Source organism: Octodon degus, unplaced genomic scaffold, assembly GCF_000260255.1.
Source record: "Octodon degus isolate 3935 unplaced genomic scaffold, OctDeg1.0 scaffold00025, whole genome shotgun sequence".
Lineage (NCBI taxonomy): Eukaryota > Metazoa > Chordata > Mammalia > Rodentia > Octodontidae > Octodon > Octodon degus.
The window spans coordinates 168,447-188,465 of NW_004524601.1; the positions used below are offsets into that span (position 1 = coordinate 168,447).

A 20,019-nucleotide genomic window follows, 5' to 3' on the forward strand; every position below is an offset into this window, starting at 1 on the left:
AGAGAGACAGAGACAGAGAGACAGAGAGAGAGACAGAGACAGAGAGAGGCAGAGAGAGAGAAAGAGAGAGAGGCAGAGACAGACAAAATAGACAAGAGATAGAGACAGAGACAGAGACAGAGAAAGGAAGGGAGAGAGGGAAAAAAAGGGCAGGCAAGGTAGCTGAGCAGACTAAGCATCTGCTTAGGCAAGCAGAGGGACCGGGGTTCAATCCCTGGCACCACATGCCATGCCACTCTGCCTCTGGACGCACTGAGCCAGCCACCAGGACCAGGCATGGTGTTGCACAACTGTAATCCCAGCAATAGAGAGGCTGAAAACAGTAGGATCCCTATGAGTCCTAGCTGCATAGTGAGACCCTATACCAAATACATAAAAAACAAATCAAAAAGAGTGGTTGTGAGACCAAGCTTCACAGTGAGCTCTATGTGGGGCAGGTTTTGTCAGTCATACAGTGTGGCATCTCCAGCAGTCTAGATGCCCACAATGGATGGGACCTGCTTGGTGGCAGATGTCTCCACACACATCTTCCTGCTAGGCAAACCCAGCACTGCTGGATGGCAGCTCTTTCATGCCTAGTGCTGGGACCATGGAGAGTCCCCAAGCTGGCTGTGCAGTGGCTTAGACAGCCAATCTTCTGGAGAGGGTGTCTGGACAGACACTGCCTTGCAGTCTGGTTCTTGTTCACCCCAAGCACTCATTCTCCTCCAGGGAGAGTAACTAAGCTGGAAGTATAGCCTCTGTGCTGAAGCTGCCTTTTCTTCAAGACATTACTTTCTGTCCTTGATGACACCTCATGAGGATTAAGTGTCTACCCTGAAGGATAGTACTGGTATCATTAGCAACAAAACAGGCCCACAGGGTATTTTTAAGAAAACTGTCATCATGAGCACTGTGAACAGGACTCGCCTGGCTCCAGCTGATTGCCTACCCTAGCTTTTTCATTTCTTCGTTTCCACGGCCCTGGCAGACTGCCCCCCTGGGGTGGGAGAGCCTCCCTCTGCATCACACATGCAATCTGGCTGGTGCCCCCTGCAGAGCACTTTGTCTCACGCCCATCTTGACCTACCTCTTGTGTGTTCCTGCCCAGTCTCCCTTTGAGGGCCACACTGCTCCGTGTTGGGCGGGCCTGAGCACCCTGCACTGCAGACAAGTCATGCCCAAGCATTTACATCTCAGTGTGTAGACACATGTAGGATACACCTGCCCTTTTCTTTTGCCTTTATATTAGTTAGCTCATGACACTGATTTTTAAAGCCACATGTGCAGTGGATTATATTATATGAATTTCATTTCACAAAAGTAGAAAGATTGCTATGTGTATGTTAAGTTGGCACTGAGGGGGAAAGCTGGTAATCGTTCACTTCAGTAAACTACTCAGCGTTTATGCTGTTTCTAAATTTCTACTTTCTATGAGGTAGACAGTCTGTGAGGGATAATTTAAGTTTTATACTTGACTCGATGTTTGGGATTGATCTCACTTTTATTTTATTTATTTATTTATTTATTTATTTATTTATTTATTTTGGCGGGACCGGGGATTGAACTCAGGCCCTTGCGCTTGCCAGGGAAGCTCTTATTCCACTGAGCCATCTCCCTGGCCCCCTTGGTCTCACTTTTAATTCTTCTACATTGTACTCATCCTTTGTTTTCAACTCGCTGCTGAACCTAAGGTAAGGCTGAGGCCCCAAAGGACAGTGGGGCTCCGTGGGCCCAGTGGGGTGCCATGCACTCAGACCTGCTATTGTGGTGTGAGCCTCTGCCATTCAGGCCAAGTCTCCACAGCGGGAGGATTCTCTCTACAAGGAAAATGCCTAGCTTTACGCCCAGCACATGGCAGGTTTACAGGAGGTCGCTGGTAGCATTGTCTGGAAGCCTGTCCTTCAGATGATCAGCTCTCGGGGGCAGCAGCAGTACCCTCACCCTCTGGAGCCCCTGAGAAAGGAGCCTCGCAGCAGCTGAGCCCTGGTCAGCGAGGAAGGAGTAGCCAGCACCTGGCTGGCCATGGCCGAGGCATTCATGCCTGTTACCAAGACCCCTGGGCACAGCAGACACTCCTTCCTTTCTGTCTCTGCTTGGAGTGAGGTACAGTGTGAACTCCTGCAGTGTCTCCAGGACCTGGCAGCCTAGCTGTGGGGTTAGGATGCCAATTAAAAGTCCAGGGCTTGGGGCCAGGGAGATAGCTCAGTGGAATAAGTGCTTCCCTGGTAAGTGCAAGGGCCTGAGTTCAATCCCCGGTTCTGCAAATAAATAAATAAATAAAAAATAAAAATAAATACAGTTTAAAAAAAATAAAAGTCCAGGGCTAAGGGCAGGGAGATGGCTCAGTGGTCTAAATGCCTGCTTGGCATGCTCAAGGACTGGGGTTCAATCCATGTCGAGCTGGGCACCGAAACCAGGTATGGTGGTGCATGTCTGTAATCCCAGTGCTGCAGAGGCTGTGATAGGAGACTCACTACAAGTCTGAGCTGCGTAGTGAGACCTTGTATCAAATAAACACAGGGCTCCACTCAGTAGTAGGCACTTGGTTCCATCCTCGGCACCACAAAAAGTAGAAAATGAAAATAAAAGATTTAGAATGTAAAATACAGAAAATACAGCTGTTTCAAATGTCTAGACAAGAAAAACCAGTTTGCTTTGGATTTAGGCTGCCCTCATAGGGCTGTACCAGTGTGGCCCTTTGGCAAGGGGCAAGAAGTCTCAGAGCCTGCCTGCCTGGAATCTCTTTTCCATATCATTTTATCAATTTATTACTATTATTATTATTATTAACAGTGCTAGCGATTGAACCAAGGGCCTTTGCACTAAGCTACATCCCCAACCCCTTTTTATTTTGAGACACTTGCAACTTGCAATCTTCCTGCCTCAGCCGCCTGGGATTATAGGATTGCACACCCACATCGGCTTCAAGTCCCATTTTATGCCAACCAACAGAGTCTTCAAGGATAAAAAGCTTTAGGCAGGGTCTTGCGGGTAATGCCAGAAAAAGTGAATGTCCCACAGAGTGAGGACAGATGGGTCTCAGCCCACCATGCTACCTGCCGCCTGGCCAGGCCTAAATGACAGTTCTTGTTAATGTGATCCAGGCACTTGCTCCTGTCTGCTGTGTTTGATGGCTGCTTGATCTGCTCAAAGGCTTAACCTTTCTCCATCTCTTTCTGCACTCGACATGTGTCCAGAGGAGCTTTCAGAAGGTAACTGCTCATTTCTTTCCCAAGCACTCACAGAGCTGTGTGCAGGGTCTTTCAGTGCCATACAGTGAACACTTGACAAGGTGATTTTTAAGATGAATAGATATTTTAAGGGTCAAATCAATGATGAAATATTTGATTTCATGCAGCCAGGCTTGGTGGCACACACCTGTAATACCAGCACTTGGGAGGCTGAGGCAGGAGAAATCCCTGTTTGTTTGAGGCCAATCTAGGATATATAGTATGTTGAAGGCCAGTCTCAACTATACAGTGAGTCCCTGACTCAAAAAATCAAAAGACAGGGGCCTGCCCCTTAGCTCAGTTCTTTAAGTGGCTGCTTCAACAAAGCAGTCAGGCTCAGGTTGCTGCAGATCGATCCCCACAACTCCAGCCAGCCAAACCTGCCTTCAAGGCATTTGGAGCAAAAAAAAAAAAAAAAAGAAAGAAAGAAAGAAAAAGAAAAAAAGAAAGAAAGCTATGCTTATCAGATGAGGGAACTGATATTGCAGTGTTCTCTTTATATTTTAAAATGCATATTTTTAAAGGGTTGGGAAAAAGTGGTTTTAAAAAGGTATGTATCAGCTCATGCTATAAACCAGTGCTTCTTATATACTATTGCAGTGACAGAAACAATTGCATAACAAGGAACTTAAGCATGAAGTAATTTGAAAGTCACATTTTCACAATATTTTCTGGCATTTATAACACCAGATGCCCAGCTGAAGCAGACACAAGAGGCAGCACTAGTCTGGCTGCTAAGGTGCTTGCAGTTTCCTTCACCCTGTCCCACACATCCCTGGTCAGTCAGAAGCCACTGGCCACCACTGGGCAAGGGCCAGTTCTACCTTAGAATGAACCACTGTGTACAAAAGAAAACAAAACCAGATAGCTAGCAAAGAGATTTCTGTAGGATCTGCAAGTAAAAGCCAAAGCAACTTATTTCTTGCTTTTTAAAATCAGCTTTCTTAGGATATGTTGCAAAGGTGTATCCCATATTTGTATGTTTTCACTATGATTTGGTATCTTTCTTATAACATGGAACAAGCCAGAAGTAGGGTTCTGTTCTCAGTCTCACTAGACAAGAGACAGAACTGTGACACTCAGGCCCAGAAGAGTCTCCCAGAGCTCACATGTGAGGTCACTGGGTGACTGGGCCAAGAGGGACCTTACCCCACTCTGGCGGATGGGTTCTGCCACCCTGAAACCAGTTCAGCTAAAAAGCACTGATTCTCAGTAATCTTATCCTGGTCCTCACAAGTCTCTTCCTGACTTTCTCTGTTCCAGACAAGGAGTTTGTGGGCTACGGCCAGAAGTTCTTTCTTGGTAGGTGATGGCAGTGAGAGCGGGGTCCTGCACTGAGGCCCACGTCTGCTTGACGCTGTTTGCTGGCAAACCTCCCAGACTGCTCCTGGCCTGGTTCCCTGTCCACTTTCTTGTCAGGAGGCTGGCTGATGGATTATGCATCACTCTTCATCTAATTTCACTGGCATCTCCTCGATACTTGTCAAACATGAACCTTTCCTTTATCCCCCAGACTGTTCCCTGACCTGCTCATCTTGCTCCAAAGGAGCAATCTCAGAGCTATGTGTCTATAATTGTCACCCTGGCCAGGGCTTTCTGAAGAACCAGGCTTCTCATTTAGAACACTCTGGCTTTCTCCTTCACAAGGCAGGAGAGAAGCAGGGTGCAGGGTGGAAACTGGAAAGCTGACTCCTGGGCTGAGTGCATTTGGTGACCTTCACAGGGGCCACCTCTGTGTTCAGCAGTCACCCCCCACATACACACCTCTCTAGCGTTTGCAGCTTCTCATCTAATCCTACAGGGCCCCTCTGGTCCCAGCCACCTGTCAGCTCATTTCTTCCATATTCCCATTGTTGCCTACAGCCACCAGGCTCCCTTGCCCATCCTTGGTCAGCAGCATGGTCCTCCCTGTGCCCCTGGTGCTTCTGTCCCTTGGCCTGGCCTGCTGACCCCCCCAGACTTCCCCAGCTGCTCCCACTGTACCTGACCTGCCCGTCTAGAAAAGTACTGTCCCTGTCATTGACCCTCTCCCAGTCCTTCACTGGCAGAGGGGTTGCTCTTGTGTCTCCTGCTTTGTGAGTTGTAAATGCAGGAGAGGATGGATTTGGATTATCTGGTATTGCACCCTAGTACCTAGTGCAGGCCTGGCACATAGGGGATGCTGGGCCCAGAGAGAACACCTGGGTGTTTCTCCTTCACCACTCCTGTCTTTGGCCTCAGACAGACCAGGCTGCAAGGCAGCCCATGGAGGTCCAGGAGCCCCGCCAGGCCGCCTCCCACTGCCTCGGTCTCACTTTCTGTGGTTTTCTCCATGCCCAGCCGGCTTCCGCCGTAGCCTGCGCCTCTGTCGCAGAAAGTCCCACAGCGGGCAGCTGCGAGCCAGCCTCCGTGGCATGGGCACTGGTGGCTGCTGCATGGCTGTGGGGACTCTGTATGAGGAGGTGGCCAGGTACCAGCGCCATGCAGAGGACAGGCACCGCCTGGTTGTGCTTGTAGGTATGTCTGAGCTGTCCCTTACCTGGGAGTTCACCCTAAGCCAAGTCCCACGCTAGAGTAGCAGTAAAAATGGAATTCTTTAGGGACCTCCTTATCCACATCTTTTTAAAAACCCATTTCACTTATGTATTTATCAGTAATTTATTGTAGCAAGCAAGCAAGCTTTAAAAATATTTTAACCGATAATTGAATGTGGTATGCCATGGTGTGTATAAATGTGTGTAAGAAAAAAGTTACAATGGAGGGTTTTGTTTTTGCCTATTTAGAACTGGTTCTGTAAGCATAGATGCTGTAACCTCAAGATGGGGCCATTAATCCACATTAGAAAAAGAAATCCTTACAGTCCATATCCTTAAAAACCAGGCTTAGGGCACATACCTATGATCCCTGTCCATGGGAGGCTGAGGTAGGAGGATCACCACAAGTTTGAGGCTAGCCTGGGCTACATAGTGCGTTCAAGGCCAGTCTGAATTGCATAATGAAACCCTAGCCCTCAAACTAATGAAATATGCTTTAGCAAAAAGTTTACATCCTTTGTATTGTATCTTTGCTGCGAAAAATTCAGGCAAATGTTGAGCTGAATGACTTGCTTTCATGGCAATGATATCCGAAATGTTGTCCCAACAGTAGTGGAAACTTGTCTCTTGCTTCCAGCCCCTCATTCACAGTGAGCAGGGCAGCCCTGAGGGCAAAGACAATGTGCCCACAGGTAGGACTGGCTGCAGCACTGGCAGGGCCTGGTACAGAGTGGTAGCACAGGCCCTTTGTTTAGGACTCACACAGGACTGCAGGTGGAGCAGGCCGGCATGTGCCTACCTGGAACTTCCTATGCATGGCCCAGCAACTGCACATGAGGCCAGCTCTACCTCCAGGTGGAAAAGCAAGTGCCACCTCCACCACCACCACCTGTAGGAAACAGGGCCCTGGATTCTGAAAGTCACAGGTTCCATGGTCACCAAGGTCAACTTCTGGTTGGGATTCACAAGCAGCTTCATTTGGAATAGAAATGCAGGTGTCTTGGATCATCCAAATGAAGACGAGCAGGTTCTCTGCACACCCGCATTAGATCAGAGTGCTGCCTGTCAGGGCCTGCGATCCCTACCTCATTTCCCAGCAGTCAAGCAGAGTAGGTTACTCCCCAGGCCAGCAGGGAAGTTTGACAGAGTTTTGTGGGGTTGTTCCATAATTTCCCTAAAACATCGGCTCAAGTTTCTGCAACAGAACAAATAAAACAATTGCACCTCATATTGATCCACATCTAACAACTTCTGGATATGGCTTTTGTACTTAGGACCTTCTGGTGTTGGAGTCAATGAACTGAGAAGACAACTTATTGAATTTAATCCCAGCCGTTTTCAAAGCGCTGTGCCACGTATGTTCCATGTTTGTCTTTTAGAGCATTAGTAAAACTGTCCCTTCAAAGGGGTGATCTCGCTGAGCCATTCCATCTTTGTTGTAAAAGTATAGGGCACAAGGTATGTCCTGAAGTATTCCAACCATATTTATTTTAATAAAGAGAAATGATGTCAGCAAGGCCTTTTAAAGGTGACTTAGGTTTTCTCCACTTCTAACCATCATACAGACGACCTTTCAGGATCCCTAATATTCAGCAACAAGCCAACGCTTATTCAGCACTTAGGGTCTTCCTAGCACTGTGCTTGGCTCTTGACTTGGCTTAGGCTTTTATTTTCTAAAAATTTTAATATTTTCATACATAAATTTTAATATGATTTTACCATACACAGTGGTTTTCTTATTTCCTTTTACCCAGATTTCCTTTATTTCACCACTACCACCAACTCCTAAGATGTAATCTTTCAGACTTTTCTCTGTGATCACTTTGCTTCAAGTTGTCTGATTTTTAAGTTTCAAAACATTTAAGGGCAGGTGTGGTGGTATACAACTATAATCCCAGCACTAGAGTTCAAGGTGAAAGGCCACCCTGAACTACATAGCAAGACCCTGTCTCAAAAAACAAAAACAAATACAAACACACACACACACACACACACACACACACACCCCTGCAATTCTAAAAATGCAACATATCACTGTTTTATGGTATGAGTAATCCTTCCAAAAAATCTCTAAAAATCAGTCCAAGGAAACCTACTTCATTGTAAAAATAGAAAAAAAAAAACTTGAGATGAAACTTTTCAATTAGCAATATTTATGCTTTGGACAAACAGACAGACCAATGGAGGCAGAAGCAGAGGCAGAGAAACAGAGGGCTTTGTTGTACTAGAAAATAAGCTAGCACTACAACACAAAAGACAGAGTATGTGTCAGAGTTTTTAGAGCCTAAGGTAATACACAGAACCTTGTAGGTACACACTATGTGTTAACTGAATAGTAGATGAGCAGTAGTAAAAAAGTCACCTTTAAGGAGCTGGGGAGATGGCTCAGTATAATAAGAGCCTGCCTGGCAAGTGTAAGGGTCTGAGTTCAATCCCCAGTTCTGGAAAAAAAAAAAAAAGTCACTTTTAGAAATTTGACAAACTTCACAATTCTACCAGGTGCTACTTAAATCCAAGGTCTACAATGAAATTGAAATGGCCACATCAAAGAATTATGCAGATGGAGACCTGGCCAATCTTTCCCGCCTAATAATCTCCAAAATTGACCATCATCCCCACATGGGTTTAATGCATCTGGCAAGACTGCAGGTCATGAGCTTTCTCTACTTTAAATCTGAGACAATCAGGAGTAGTAGAAAAACCAGTCTAGCAAGAGGTAGAACGCCTGGGTTCTAGTTGCATCTTCAGGTTTTCATTGTCCGATGAACAAATCTGTCACTCTCCAAAAGCTTCAGCTGCTTATCTGTCCATAGAATGTGGATAACGACATTTCACTTAGCCAGGAGCGTGGAGAAGGCAGTGAGATGCCCAGAAAGGCAATGCACATTAAAGATAGCCCTGGTAGTCTATCTCGGAGCACAAGGCTTCCTGGCGCTCACACATAATCCATGAGCACCTGTTTTCGGGTAACAGCAGGTGTTCCTTAAGGGGCAACCTAATATGTTCTTTTCCACACCACTGATTTTTTTCAACACTTGTACTTTCTTAGCACCAATTTTGGATTTTCTTTTGGGGCCTAGCATTAACCTATCTGATCATGCTTTCTTTTATTTTTTTTATTGGACACTTTATATGAATACAGACTGGAAACAGACAAAAACGTTTTGAAGATTCTGAAATCTTTCCCCTTTTTAATAGATACCACTCGTTCCCCAAAGAGTTATGAGATGAATGGACGTGAGTATCATTACGTGTCAAAGGAAACATTTGAAAGTCTCATATATAGTCACAGGTAAGGTTCAAAGGATAATTCTTGCTACTGGTTGTTTGACATTCAAAACTGATCATTTTTATGCACTGTTCAAAGTTCCTGGGGGGGCCGGGGAGATGGCTCAGTGAAATAAGCACTTCCCTGGCAAGCGCAAGGGCCTGAGTTCAATCCCTGGTTCCGCAAAAACAAAACAAAACAAAACAAAAAAAAAAAAAAAAAAACAAACACAAAATTCCTGGGGAATTTCTCTCATTTCTGAGGGGTAACCAAGGAAATGTACACTGATGAACTAACACAGCAACTCACTGGGTTTAGAAAGGAGTAGAACTGGGTTGTAAATTTCAAGGAACTTTAGGAAATAGGTAAGTCATAGGTCTCCAATATTTTTTCTCCTGCTGGGAAGAAGCTGAACACAGCAGCCAGACCAAAACCAGGCACATCTGGAGAAGTTCAAAGCTGGTAGATCCAGACCCAGTAAGCTGAGACACTTTGCTGGACCCAGATCTATGAGAGTGTTCTCTCTTTCTTTTGATCTACAGAGGGGGCAACAGGTAACCAGGTAAATGGTAGACCCCCAGGTACATCAAGGGGAGGGGATTAGACAGAACTTAGGGAGCTAACTTTAGTACAAATTCCCAATTTATGCACAGACATAATGCTTGCTCTGTCTAAAATACAAACCCTTTAGTTATAAAAGTTTGTCAACTGCTAAATATCACTACCCATTATTAGTGTTCCTAATTATAGTTCTGTAAATACAAAACTAGGGGCCAGGGAGATAGCTCAGTAGAATAAGTGCCTGCCTGGCAAGCACAGGATCCTAAGTTCAATCCCCAGTACCACCAAAAAAAAAGCAAAACTAAAACTGGCTTAACCATATAATCTCTTGGGTAAGAATTTCGGTAGGTGCTAAGGTTATAACTGCACCAAAGCTCAACACCAAAGGTCAGAGGACAGCGCTATACAAAATGACAAAGAGAAGGAGCAAAATGCAATCTCAGGCCCTGGGCCCACCCAGAACAAATGCAGGAGACACTAGCACAGAAGAAATAGGGAATCACAAAACTGAAATCTTTGAATTAATAGCATCTGAAGTAAAGAAACAATTGCAGAAAGGTATAGAGGAAATCAGATCAGAAATAATCTCTGAAGTAAAAAGAAATGATAACTATAAGGAAAGAATAACTTCTTGTAAAGAAGACACTGATAAAAAATTAGAGGAGAATAGAAAAACAATAGAATTTTTGGATAAGTAATATAGGGAATAAATAAATCGCATGAAGCAGAGTCAAAGAGATATAGAGGAACTTAAAATTTCAATCACAAGCTTGCAAAACCATTTGAATGAAAGTGAAGATGACATTTCAGATCTTGAAGACGCCCTTGCTACTAGTGAAAAGTTAAGCTCTCAAAAGACAACTAGGGTACAGGAAAAATATAATTCAACATCTGCAAGATGATGCAAAGATGAACAACATGAGACTAATAGGTATCAATGAGAGTCAATACACATGATATAAAAAGAATATGGGCAGAAGTAATAGCAGAAAACGTCCCAAAGGGCCAGGGAGATGGCTCAGGAGAGTAAGCGCTTCCCTGGCAAGTGCAACGACCTGAGTTCAATCCCCGGTTCTGCCAAAAAAAAAAAAAAAAAAAAAAAAAGAAAACGTCCCAAATATGGGGAAACAATCTGACATTCAAGTAATCAGAGCATACAGAACTCCAAATAACATCAACCCAATTAAAAACATACCCAGACATATAATAATTCAGATCTCAGAAATCCAGTGTAAGAACAATTACTAAAAGCCACTAGAGGTTGTTTCCGGAAGTCGGCAGCCGCCTTGGTCGTTTGGCTGGTACTTGCCACTGTAGCGGTCTTACAGTTTTGCGGTTCACAGCGGGAGTAGAAAATGGCCCTATGTGCTACAACCGGGGCTGCGGCCAGCGCTTCGATGCCGAGAACAATGCCGACGATGCTTATACATATCATCCTGGTGTTCCAGTCTTTCATGATGCATTAAAGGGTTGGTCTTGCTGTAAAAGAAGAACAACCGATTTTTCTGATTTCTTAAGTATTGTAGGCTGCACAAAAGGCAGACATAATAGCGAGAAGCCTCCTGAGCCAGTGAAGCCGGAAGACTACTAAGAAGAAAGAGCTCTCGGAACTGAAGCCCAGGTTTCAGGAGCATGTCATTCAAGCACCAAAGCCAGTAGAGGCAATCAAAAGACCAAGCCCAGATGAACCAATGACGAGTTTGGAATTAAGAGTATCTGCCTCTCTAAAACAAGCACTTGGTAAACTTAAACTGTCATCAGGGAATGAAGAAGATAAGAAAGAAGAAGACAGTGATGAAATTAAGATTGGGACCTCAGGTAAAAATGGAGGATGTTCAAAGACATATCAGGGTCTACAGAGTCTAGAAGAAGTCTGTGTATATCATTCTGGAGTACCTATATTCCATGAAGGGATGAAATACTGGAGTTGTTGCAGAAGAAAAACCTCTGACTTTAACACGTTCTTAGCCCAAGAAGGCTGTACCACAGGGAAGCACATGTGGACTAAGAAGGATGCTGGGAAAAAAGTTGTTCCCTGTAGACATAACTGGCATCAGACTGGGGGTGAAGTCACCATTTCTGTGTATGCTAAAAATTCACTTCCGGATCTTAGTTGAGTAGAAGCATATAGCACTTCATTAAATGTGCACATTGTATCTGAAGGAGAGAAAGAATTTCATCAAAATGTGAAATTATGGGGTGTGATCGATGTAAAGCGAAGTCATGTAACTATGACTGCTACGAAGTTTGAGATCTCCATGAGAAAAGCCAAGCCTATGCAGTGGGCAAGCCTTGAACTGCCTGCAGCCACAAAACAGGAAAAACGAAAAGAAGATTCTACAGATTAAGTAGAAGAAGAAAAACACTGCTGCCTATTTCAGAAATCTCAATGATATGTGGTGAAGTTGTGGCTTGCTGCTGTAATCTTCTATTCTTGCTGTTTTATTTGTGAATCTGGCATTTCAGGGTCAGCATTAGATTTTTAAAAGCCAAAGTCAAGTCATCGTTTCGTCTTCTGTTTTCCCTGTGGGAGCTGTAAGATGGACTCTTCCTTCCTCGCTGTTAGAACCATATTTGTTCCCTGTACTTGAAGAAGCTGGAAACTGACTCATAATTGCAGGACCTTTCAGTACAGTGCAGTGGTAGGCACAAAAATAATGGAGGACTTTTTAAAGAGCTTCTGTCCCATAATTAGTCAAATTTTAATAAAATAGTTCATGGATTTTTTTTTTTTTCCCCTACACAACTTGAAAGTTTTAAAGGAGGATTTGTATTGTCTTCCCTGTTTGGACAGTTTTTCTAGGAGAATTAATTTTTGAGAAGCCAGTAGGTAAAAGGGAATATGTGTTGACTAACAGATTAGAACTTTTTTACCATTTAATTTAAAAATTTAATTGATACCTGTACTACTTGCTGTGCATATGACTTAAAATATATGAAGCAAAATTATACAAGTATCCATTTGGCTAAACTTTACCATTTTATAGGACCAAGCAATAAATGTTAAAAGTCGGTTTATAATTAAAAAAAAATAAAATAAAAGCCACTAGAGAAAAGAAACAGATCACATTTAAAAGAAAATTCATCAGAATAACAGCAGACTTCTCTTCACAAACCATGAAGTCAAAGAAGAGCATGGAGCAGAGTACTTCAAGTACTCTATGAAATTCCAGCCCAGACTACTATACCCTGCAAAACTCTAGTTTGATGAAGAAGTAAAATACATCCATGACAAAGAACAACTAAAGAATTTGATGATGAAAAGCCAACACTACACAGACTACTAACAGATATCCTAGAGAGGAACCAAAATGACCAGTCAACTCCACAAATGAGAACAGAAAGAACCCACCAAATAGGGCAGATAATTAAACAGGAGAAAAAGGGATAAACAACAAGCAGGTAAGTAACATGTCAATTCAATTATTTCTTTTCTCCTGCTGAATATAACTCTTGTTTCTAGAAAAACCTACATATTCACATTCAATCCTCCTGGCATTTATCTTCCTACTACTACCAGTACTTACTTGTAGAAGCAGCTTTTGTCTGTCCTTTGTCCTGTCCTGGCAGAATGCTGGAGTGCGGGGAGTACAAAGGCCACCTGTACGGCACCAGTGTGGATGCCGTGCACACAGTTCTTGACGAGGGCAAGATCTGCGTCCTGGACTTAGAGCCTCAGGTGCGTCTGTGGTGAAATATTTTCCATCTGTCTCCAAAGTCCTGAATGTGCTATACATGTTATAGGTCAGGGCTGAAGCATTTTATCTGTAAGCCTTTTAAGAATAAGATGACATCAGCCTGGGGCGACAACTCAGCCATCTAAGCACCTGCTCGGAAAGCGCAAGGACCCGGTTCAATCACCAGTATAGCATGCCGGGCCGGGCCCTGCACAATGCCAGCCACCGAAACTGGGCATGAGCATGTTAGCACACACCTGAAATCCCTGTGCTAGGGAGGCTGAGACACGATTACTATGAGTGTGAGCTGCGTAGTGGGACCCTGTACCAAATATATAAATTAAAAAAAAAAAAAAAAGACGGCCTCTCTTTATGAGTCAGGCCGACTCTTGGAGCATCAATTGCTGACACTGTGTTTTCAATTGGGGTAAAAGCCTTGACTTTCGGACACGAAAATGAAGAGTGGGTGGCCATAAAGAAAACATAGGATCTTTTTTGAGTTGACCTTGATTAAAAAGGCATCCAGGTAGCTTCTTGGGGACTAGGAAGTGGGATCACACAGGAGGTAACCTTCCTATTTGTCACATCTGTGCTGAAGCTTCCCTGTAGCCTCCCTCATGTGGGAACCAGCAAGGGTGAGCAAGTCAGTACCAGGGATGGAACTCAGGACTCACGCTTACCAAGCAGGCGCTTATGCTGCTGAGCTATATTCTGGGCCCTCCTATTTTCTCTTTTTTTCTTAATGTATTTGGTACAGGGTCTTACTATGTAGCTTGGACTATGTAGTGGCCCTCCTGTTTTCGGCCTCCCCAGTGCTGGGATTACAGGCCTGCACCTCCATGCCTCTCTGGACTTGGATGGCTGGCTTAGCGCTCCAGGGGGCAGGATCAGCATGGCACATTCTCCTCTTATTTTCTTTCATCACTTAGAAATATACTGTGTGTGCTATAGGAAGAGAGGCTTTTCCTTCATTGCGTCCAAACCAGTGGTCAGTGCAAAGCTGCAGGAGGCTCCATATGAAGGGTCAGCAAAAGGCAATGGAAGAGAGAAGCTCACATCCTGAGCTTCTGTGTTTGTCATGAGATCCTCCATCAGTAAGGAAGAACTTAACCAGCAAGTAAGATTTCCATAGCTAGTTTTAACTAGAAAGAAGAGCAAAGATTGACATTAATTTTGATTCTAGAAATACATTTATTAGAAAACTTTTGTTTTAGAGTTGAATAGTTGGGAGTGCATGACACTATACTTTTGCTAAAAATAACTGCTAATTTCAAGGCACTAGAAATTTTGAGAATATTCATAACTGACTAAAGGAATTTAGGACTTGTTTTTAAATATGCACTTAATTTTTCTACTTAGGATATTCAAGTGGCTCGAACCAGTGAACTGAAGCCCTATGTCATATTTATAAAGCCATCTAACTTGAGTTGTATGAAACAGTCCCGGAAAAATGCCAAGATTATTACTGACTACTTTGTGGACATGAAGTTCCAGGTAGATCAAGTCCAAGTCACCACACTGTTTTCAGTGACAGCGATGCTAGGGAGCCCAGGGAGGCTGGCACAGAACCTGGGGTCTGTCCTCACCCCTTCTCTCTCCCTCGAGGGTCCTCCATAAAATCTTTCTAAAAAATAGTCTTGGGCTGGAGAGATAGCTCAGTGGTCTAAACGCCTGCCTCGCAAGCACAAGGACCCAGATTAGATCCCAGCACTGCATGTTGTGCAGGCTCTGGAGTCTCTGGAGTGGTGGCCCACACCTGTAATCCCAGCACTGGGGACCTGAGACAGAGTATCATTAGGAGTCAGAGATGTATAGCAAGACCCTGTAACAAATAAATGAATAAACAAATAAAAGATAAAAGTCTTATTCCCACAGGATCTCTACATTAAAGCATGCATTTTTATTTATAGTGAATAATGTCTTTATGATTTATCCTTTTTAAAATAATTAATTTGATGTAGGGTTTTGCTATGCAGTTCAGACTCATAGTGATCCTCTTGTCTCAGCCTCCCCAGCACTGGGATTACACTCATGGCCGCCATGCCATTTCCCAGTTTGGGGGCCATTACAGTGCACTCAGGGTTCCAGGGATCAAACTCTGGTCCTTGCACTTGGATTGCTGTGCTATCTCCCTAGCCCCTATGATTTACCTCTTTTTTTTTGGCAGTACTGGGGATTGAACTCAGGCGCTTGTGTTGCCAGGGAAGCACTTATTCTATTGAGCCATCTCCCTGGACCCTTGATTTACCTTTTTAACTATTAATTTAAAAATAAAGTTTAATAAATACTATGATGCTTTTTTCCTCCTTATTTTTGAGGGCAGAAGTCTTTAAAAAAAATTTTTAAGCCACAATCTGCAAAACTAAACAGAGTGTGCACAAGCACATCCACATTTAAAAATATACTATGTGTACTTCTGTATTTGAGCAGATTATTTAACTGTAACTTTATTGGGGGAACATTTTTGGAGTTGTTTTATTTTGTTTGAGACAGAGCTTTGCTATATAGTTTAGGCCAGCCTTGAACTCACTATGTAGTCCAGGCTGACCGCAAACTTGCAGAGATCCTTCTGCCTCAGCCACTCAAGTGCTAGGGTTACAGGTGGGAGAACATTATATTTTAAAATGCTCTGATGAGAAGGGGCCGGGAAGTTAGCTCAGTAGAATAAGTGCTTGCCTGGCAAGCACAAGGGCCTGAGTTCAATCCCTGGTTCCGCCAAAATAAATAAATAAATAAAAATAATTAAAAAAATAAAATGCTCTGATGAATACAACTGTAGCATGAGTCATCTTACAATAATATTTATTAACACTATGGCAATAATTGAGGAGCCAAACTAGGTTAATTAGTGAGCTTGTTCTAGGTGATTTTTTTTGGTAATTATTCCCCCCATTAAATCCACTTTCAACATTTTGAGCCATGCCACGTGCTTCACTGAAGGTGCATAAATCTTAGGTGTATCACCCAATGGGCTTTTATATGGGCACACATCCAGGTCATCTTCACCCAGACCAAGCTATTATACTTACTTACTTGTGGATGTGTACTGAAAAAGGGGTGTTAAACATGTAATATAAAAGCTACTTTCACAACCATTTTAAGTGTACAGTTTAGAAGTATTGAATATATCCTGAATTCAACTTGCCGAACTAAAATTAAAAATAAGATTGCTTCACAAATACATATCGTCCTTGTGTAGGGATGACTGCCATTGTTAATCTCTATATTGTTGCACTTTCAGTATAGCATATATGCTGCCAAAGCAAGCATATGTCTTGTATTTCCTTTTCTAATTTTTAGCTTCATGTTTTTCAATGACTATAAAAGTCTGATTCTTGACCTTCTGTTTGGAACAGTGGCATCCATGGATGTATTCTGAGTCCTCAGGGCATTTAAAACTGTGTTCTCATTTTTGTGGCAGTCTAAACAAATCAACAAAACTGTTTCCAGATCATGTATACAGTTATCTTGTAAAGGAGTAATGCCACAGGATTTCAGTACCTGCATTTGTATTTGCACTTAAAACTATATTGAAAACAAGTTATGATGTTTCAATTGTCATGAACAAAAAGAAAATAACATCACTGAAATTAACACGGTTAGTGAGAATGAAGCTCTTAATGGACATTTCACAACACAGGTTTGAGGCCAGCCTGGACTACATAGTGAGTTCAAGGCCAGCCTGAATATAATGAGACCCTGTATCAAAAAGCAAGCAAGCAAACAAGCAAAAAGAGAAAAACCAATAGGTAAATAAAATTACCATAAATCACAGGGTAATTTAGGTATAATTCAATAGAACCAGGCCATACATGCCTCATGTGAACACTGGCCATTTGGCATTGCAAAATGATGTCATTTGTATCAGATTAATGTTCATTTAAGTCTTATGTAAGCTAATAATTTATTTTTAAGGGGTATGTAGTTTGAAGGCCTCAAGTGTGTAGACAATGGGGTGAAATAACTATGTGAAAAGTGAAGGGATAATCTGTCTACAAATTACATTTTATAGTTTAGAATAGAGGACACGGGGGGGGGGGAGCAAATAGCCCAGTGGATTAAAGCGCCTGCAAGCAGGCACAGGGGGCCAGGGGTCATGCCGGCCCTGGCCCTGGGGTGTGGTGAGACAGGGTGATTGGCACGCCTGTAATCCCAGCACTTGGGAGGCTGTAAACAGAAGAATCACTATGAGTAGTGAGACGCTGAACACCCTGTAGACCTTTCCCTAAAATATCCCCCCCAAAAAGACATGTATTTAACCTTATTGTTCTCATAGCTCTACTGTGACAGTGCGACTAATTGTGTATTATTTCTATTTGTCTCATTAAGTCTGTGCTATTCACTTTCCATTTTTCCCAAAGGATGAAGACCTGCAAGAGATGGAGGAATCAGCCCAAAAGATGGAGGCTGAGTTTGGCCAGTTTTTTGACCATGTGATTGTGAACGACAATTTGCAAGATGCATGTGCCCAACTATTGTCTACCATAGAGAGGGCTCAGGAGGAACCTCAGTGGGTGCCAGTAACGTGGATTTCCTGATATGGAGGCTTAGTCAGGCCTCTTGCTTTAAGCTGGAAGTCTAGCATTGTTCCTTTGCCAGCAATAACAGCAGTAGTCGACCCTAATAATAATGTGTGTAACTTGTAAAGTGGTGGTTTATTCAATCACCCCTATGTGAAGAAACTGTATGGTCATGTTTATAGAAGGTATCTTATGTACTGCATGGTTACATAAGCAAAAAAAATTCCTGTACATTATATGAAACAGTGGTAGGAACAGGCATAATGCCCAAGAACCTTTCATTGATTGCATATGATGGTCTTTGTACGATTCTGAAAAAAAGGCCTCTCCTAAATAAAATAAGCAGTATTTAATTTTAAAAACTGCATTTTAGGGCTGGTGAGATGGCTCAGTGGTCTAAAGCACCAACTTAGAACAAACTAAGCTAAGCAAAGCTCAGGGACCGCGGTTCAGTCCCCCAGCACCACATGCCAGCCAGCCTCGCCCCCTGGTGGGCTGAGCTGGCCACACACAAAAATATAAATAAATAAATAAATAAATAAATATTTAAAAAAAAAACTGCATTTTACTTTATGAAGCTTGTTTTATGTAATTTCTTTTTACAAGAAAGTACCTACTTGACCAACTCAACAAGAAAGGTTAATATACACATTTCACATCTAGCACCAAAGCCTCCAGAACCGCAGTCATCACTTACAAATCAGGCTACATGGAAAACATCCTTCTGATCGGCGGCACAGCCACCGTTAACGTCCTGAAAGCCAGCACCCACGGCACGCCTAGAGCAGGGAAGGCCTGAGGCCCACGGACGGCAACCCCGCCAGGGGCGCTCTCCTCCGCCGTTCCCTCTCCCGGGAGCTGAGGACTTGCTCGCTCTCCAGCCGCGTCCACCCCTCCTCGCACCCTCTAACTTCTGCATCCACAACGCACCTCCATCCTGCCCATCTCTTTCTTAGCTATAAAGCCGAGTACGTGATCCAAAAATACGTTTTCACCTAAACTGAACAAACTAAGAAAAAAGTGAGCTACTTTTCGTGACACCTCCGTGAGCTCAGGACCGATTTCACGTCGCGTCTGCGATTTCCGAAGCTGCGGCAGGGAGGGCGAGCAGCTGGGAAACGTACAAACTGCTTCTGGCTCCGACGCCCGGCCGCAAGGGCTCGCGCCAAGGCCGCCCGCGCAGTCCGGGCGGCGGCCGCGTCTCCGCTGCGGAACCGCCGGACCGCGCGCGGTCCGTTGCCACGGCGACGCGTCCCCTCGCGGCCTGGCGCCTTCCGGGCTCCGCACGCCGGGTTTGAGCCACGCGCGCAGCCCGGCGCTCTCAGCTGCCCAGAAGAGCGCCTGCGGAAACTTGCTTATCAAGGTCTCCCCCAACGTCCGGCCCTGCCAAGCGGCTCACAGTGACCACCTAGAAACCATGGGGGAAGCCGTGTGTGCAGCTGCGCACCCGTCCAAGTCCCTGTGCGCCCGCTCTCAGCCCGAAGACTCCCTCCCACAGGCTCCTCTCCGCGCCCGGACGACCCCACCCGCTTCCCAGCAGGCCGACGGCGCTGAGGTGCTGTGCGGCGCAGCGTGATGACTAGTCCGACCGGCGCGCCGCGGCCCGGGGTGGGCTTCGCGGCGCGGTCAGATGACGCGCGGCAGGAACGCGCTCGGCGGGGCAGGGGGTGCGGCCGCTGGCAGCATGGGGAAGACACAGGTGGTGAGCGAGCACTAGGGGTTTTGAGCGATTAGGACTTTTGCTTTCGGCTTCGGCGACCTGTTTTTGAAGGGCTTGTAGGCTGGCTTTCTGAATGGGCGACGCGTGCCTGTTGTGGGACTTTTGAAACGCTGCTAGGTGGAGCGGATCGCTGGGTAGGCGGCGCGGCGCGGTGTCCTGGAACAGTAGCGAGCGCCTGACACCCTCCTCCCGTGCTCATTTTGACTGCTAAGTAATCCTGACGCCTGTCGTGCCGTAATCTTGTAGGTTTGTGTTGATCTGAGTAAGGGCCTTGATACATGGGACAGACTATCAGCCCGTTTAAATCATTGTCATCTGAAAGCAGCGTGAGATGCTTGGAATATTAAATTGGCTTCTAGACATGGCTGATAGTTCATTTTGAAAAATTGCAGAGTTATGCTTAGAGTCTAGTCTCTAGACTTCAAACATGACTTTTCTTATTCAGGTAAAGCAGCATGTACTTAAATCCATTTGAGCTTTTTTTAAAAAAAAATACCACATGGAATAATACCCACGCTTTATTATTTAACTTACCCCGGAAATCCAGA

At 44.3% G+C, this 20,019-nt stretch overlaps 2 protein-coding genes and 1 pseudogene across 7 annotated transcripts in view; all 3 read left to right on the top strand.

The window, feature by feature from the left end:
* Positions 1–18,089, top strand: part of Mpp4 (membrane palmitoylated protein 4) — a 41,622-nt gene extending 23,533 nt beyond the window's left edge. The window contains exons 11-16 of the mRNA XM_023712400.1: positions 5,532–5,708; positions 7,000–7,080; positions 8,924–9,017; positions 13,125–13,233; positions 14,591–14,725; positions 17,593–18,089. Of these exons, the coding sequence (XP_023568168.1) occupies positions 5,532–5,708; positions 7,000–7,080; positions 8,924–9,017; positions 13,125–13,233; positions 14,591–14,725; positions 17,593–17,769 (773 nt within the window). The 3' untranslated portion in view covers positions 17,770–18,089. The remainder of the gene's footprint in view (positions 1–5,531; positions 5,709–6,999; positions 7,081–8,923; positions 9,018–13,124; positions 13,234–14,590; positions 14,726–17,592) is intronic.
* LOC105741835 lies at positions 10,918–12,292 on the top strand (annotated as a pseudogene).
* Positions 18,090–19,059: 970 nt separating the features above from the next.
* Tmem237 (transmembrane protein 237) overlaps positions 19,060–20,019 on the top strand; it is a 21,601-nt gene continuing 20,641 nt past the window's right edge. For 3 of the 6 annotated variants that reach the window (XM_023712368.1, XM_023712369.1, XM_023712370.1), the window contains exon 1: positions 19,060–19,306. In XM_023712368.1, the coding sequence (XP_023568136.1) occupies positions 19,169–19,306 (138 nt within the window). In that variant the 5' untranslated portion in view covers positions 19,060–19,168. Of the gene's footprint in view, positions 19,307–19,378; positions 19,454–19,795; positions 19,917–20,019 lie in introns of those variants that run through there. The other 3 variants (XM_023712371.1, XM_023712373.1, XM_023712372.1) reach the window with 3 other exon arrangements.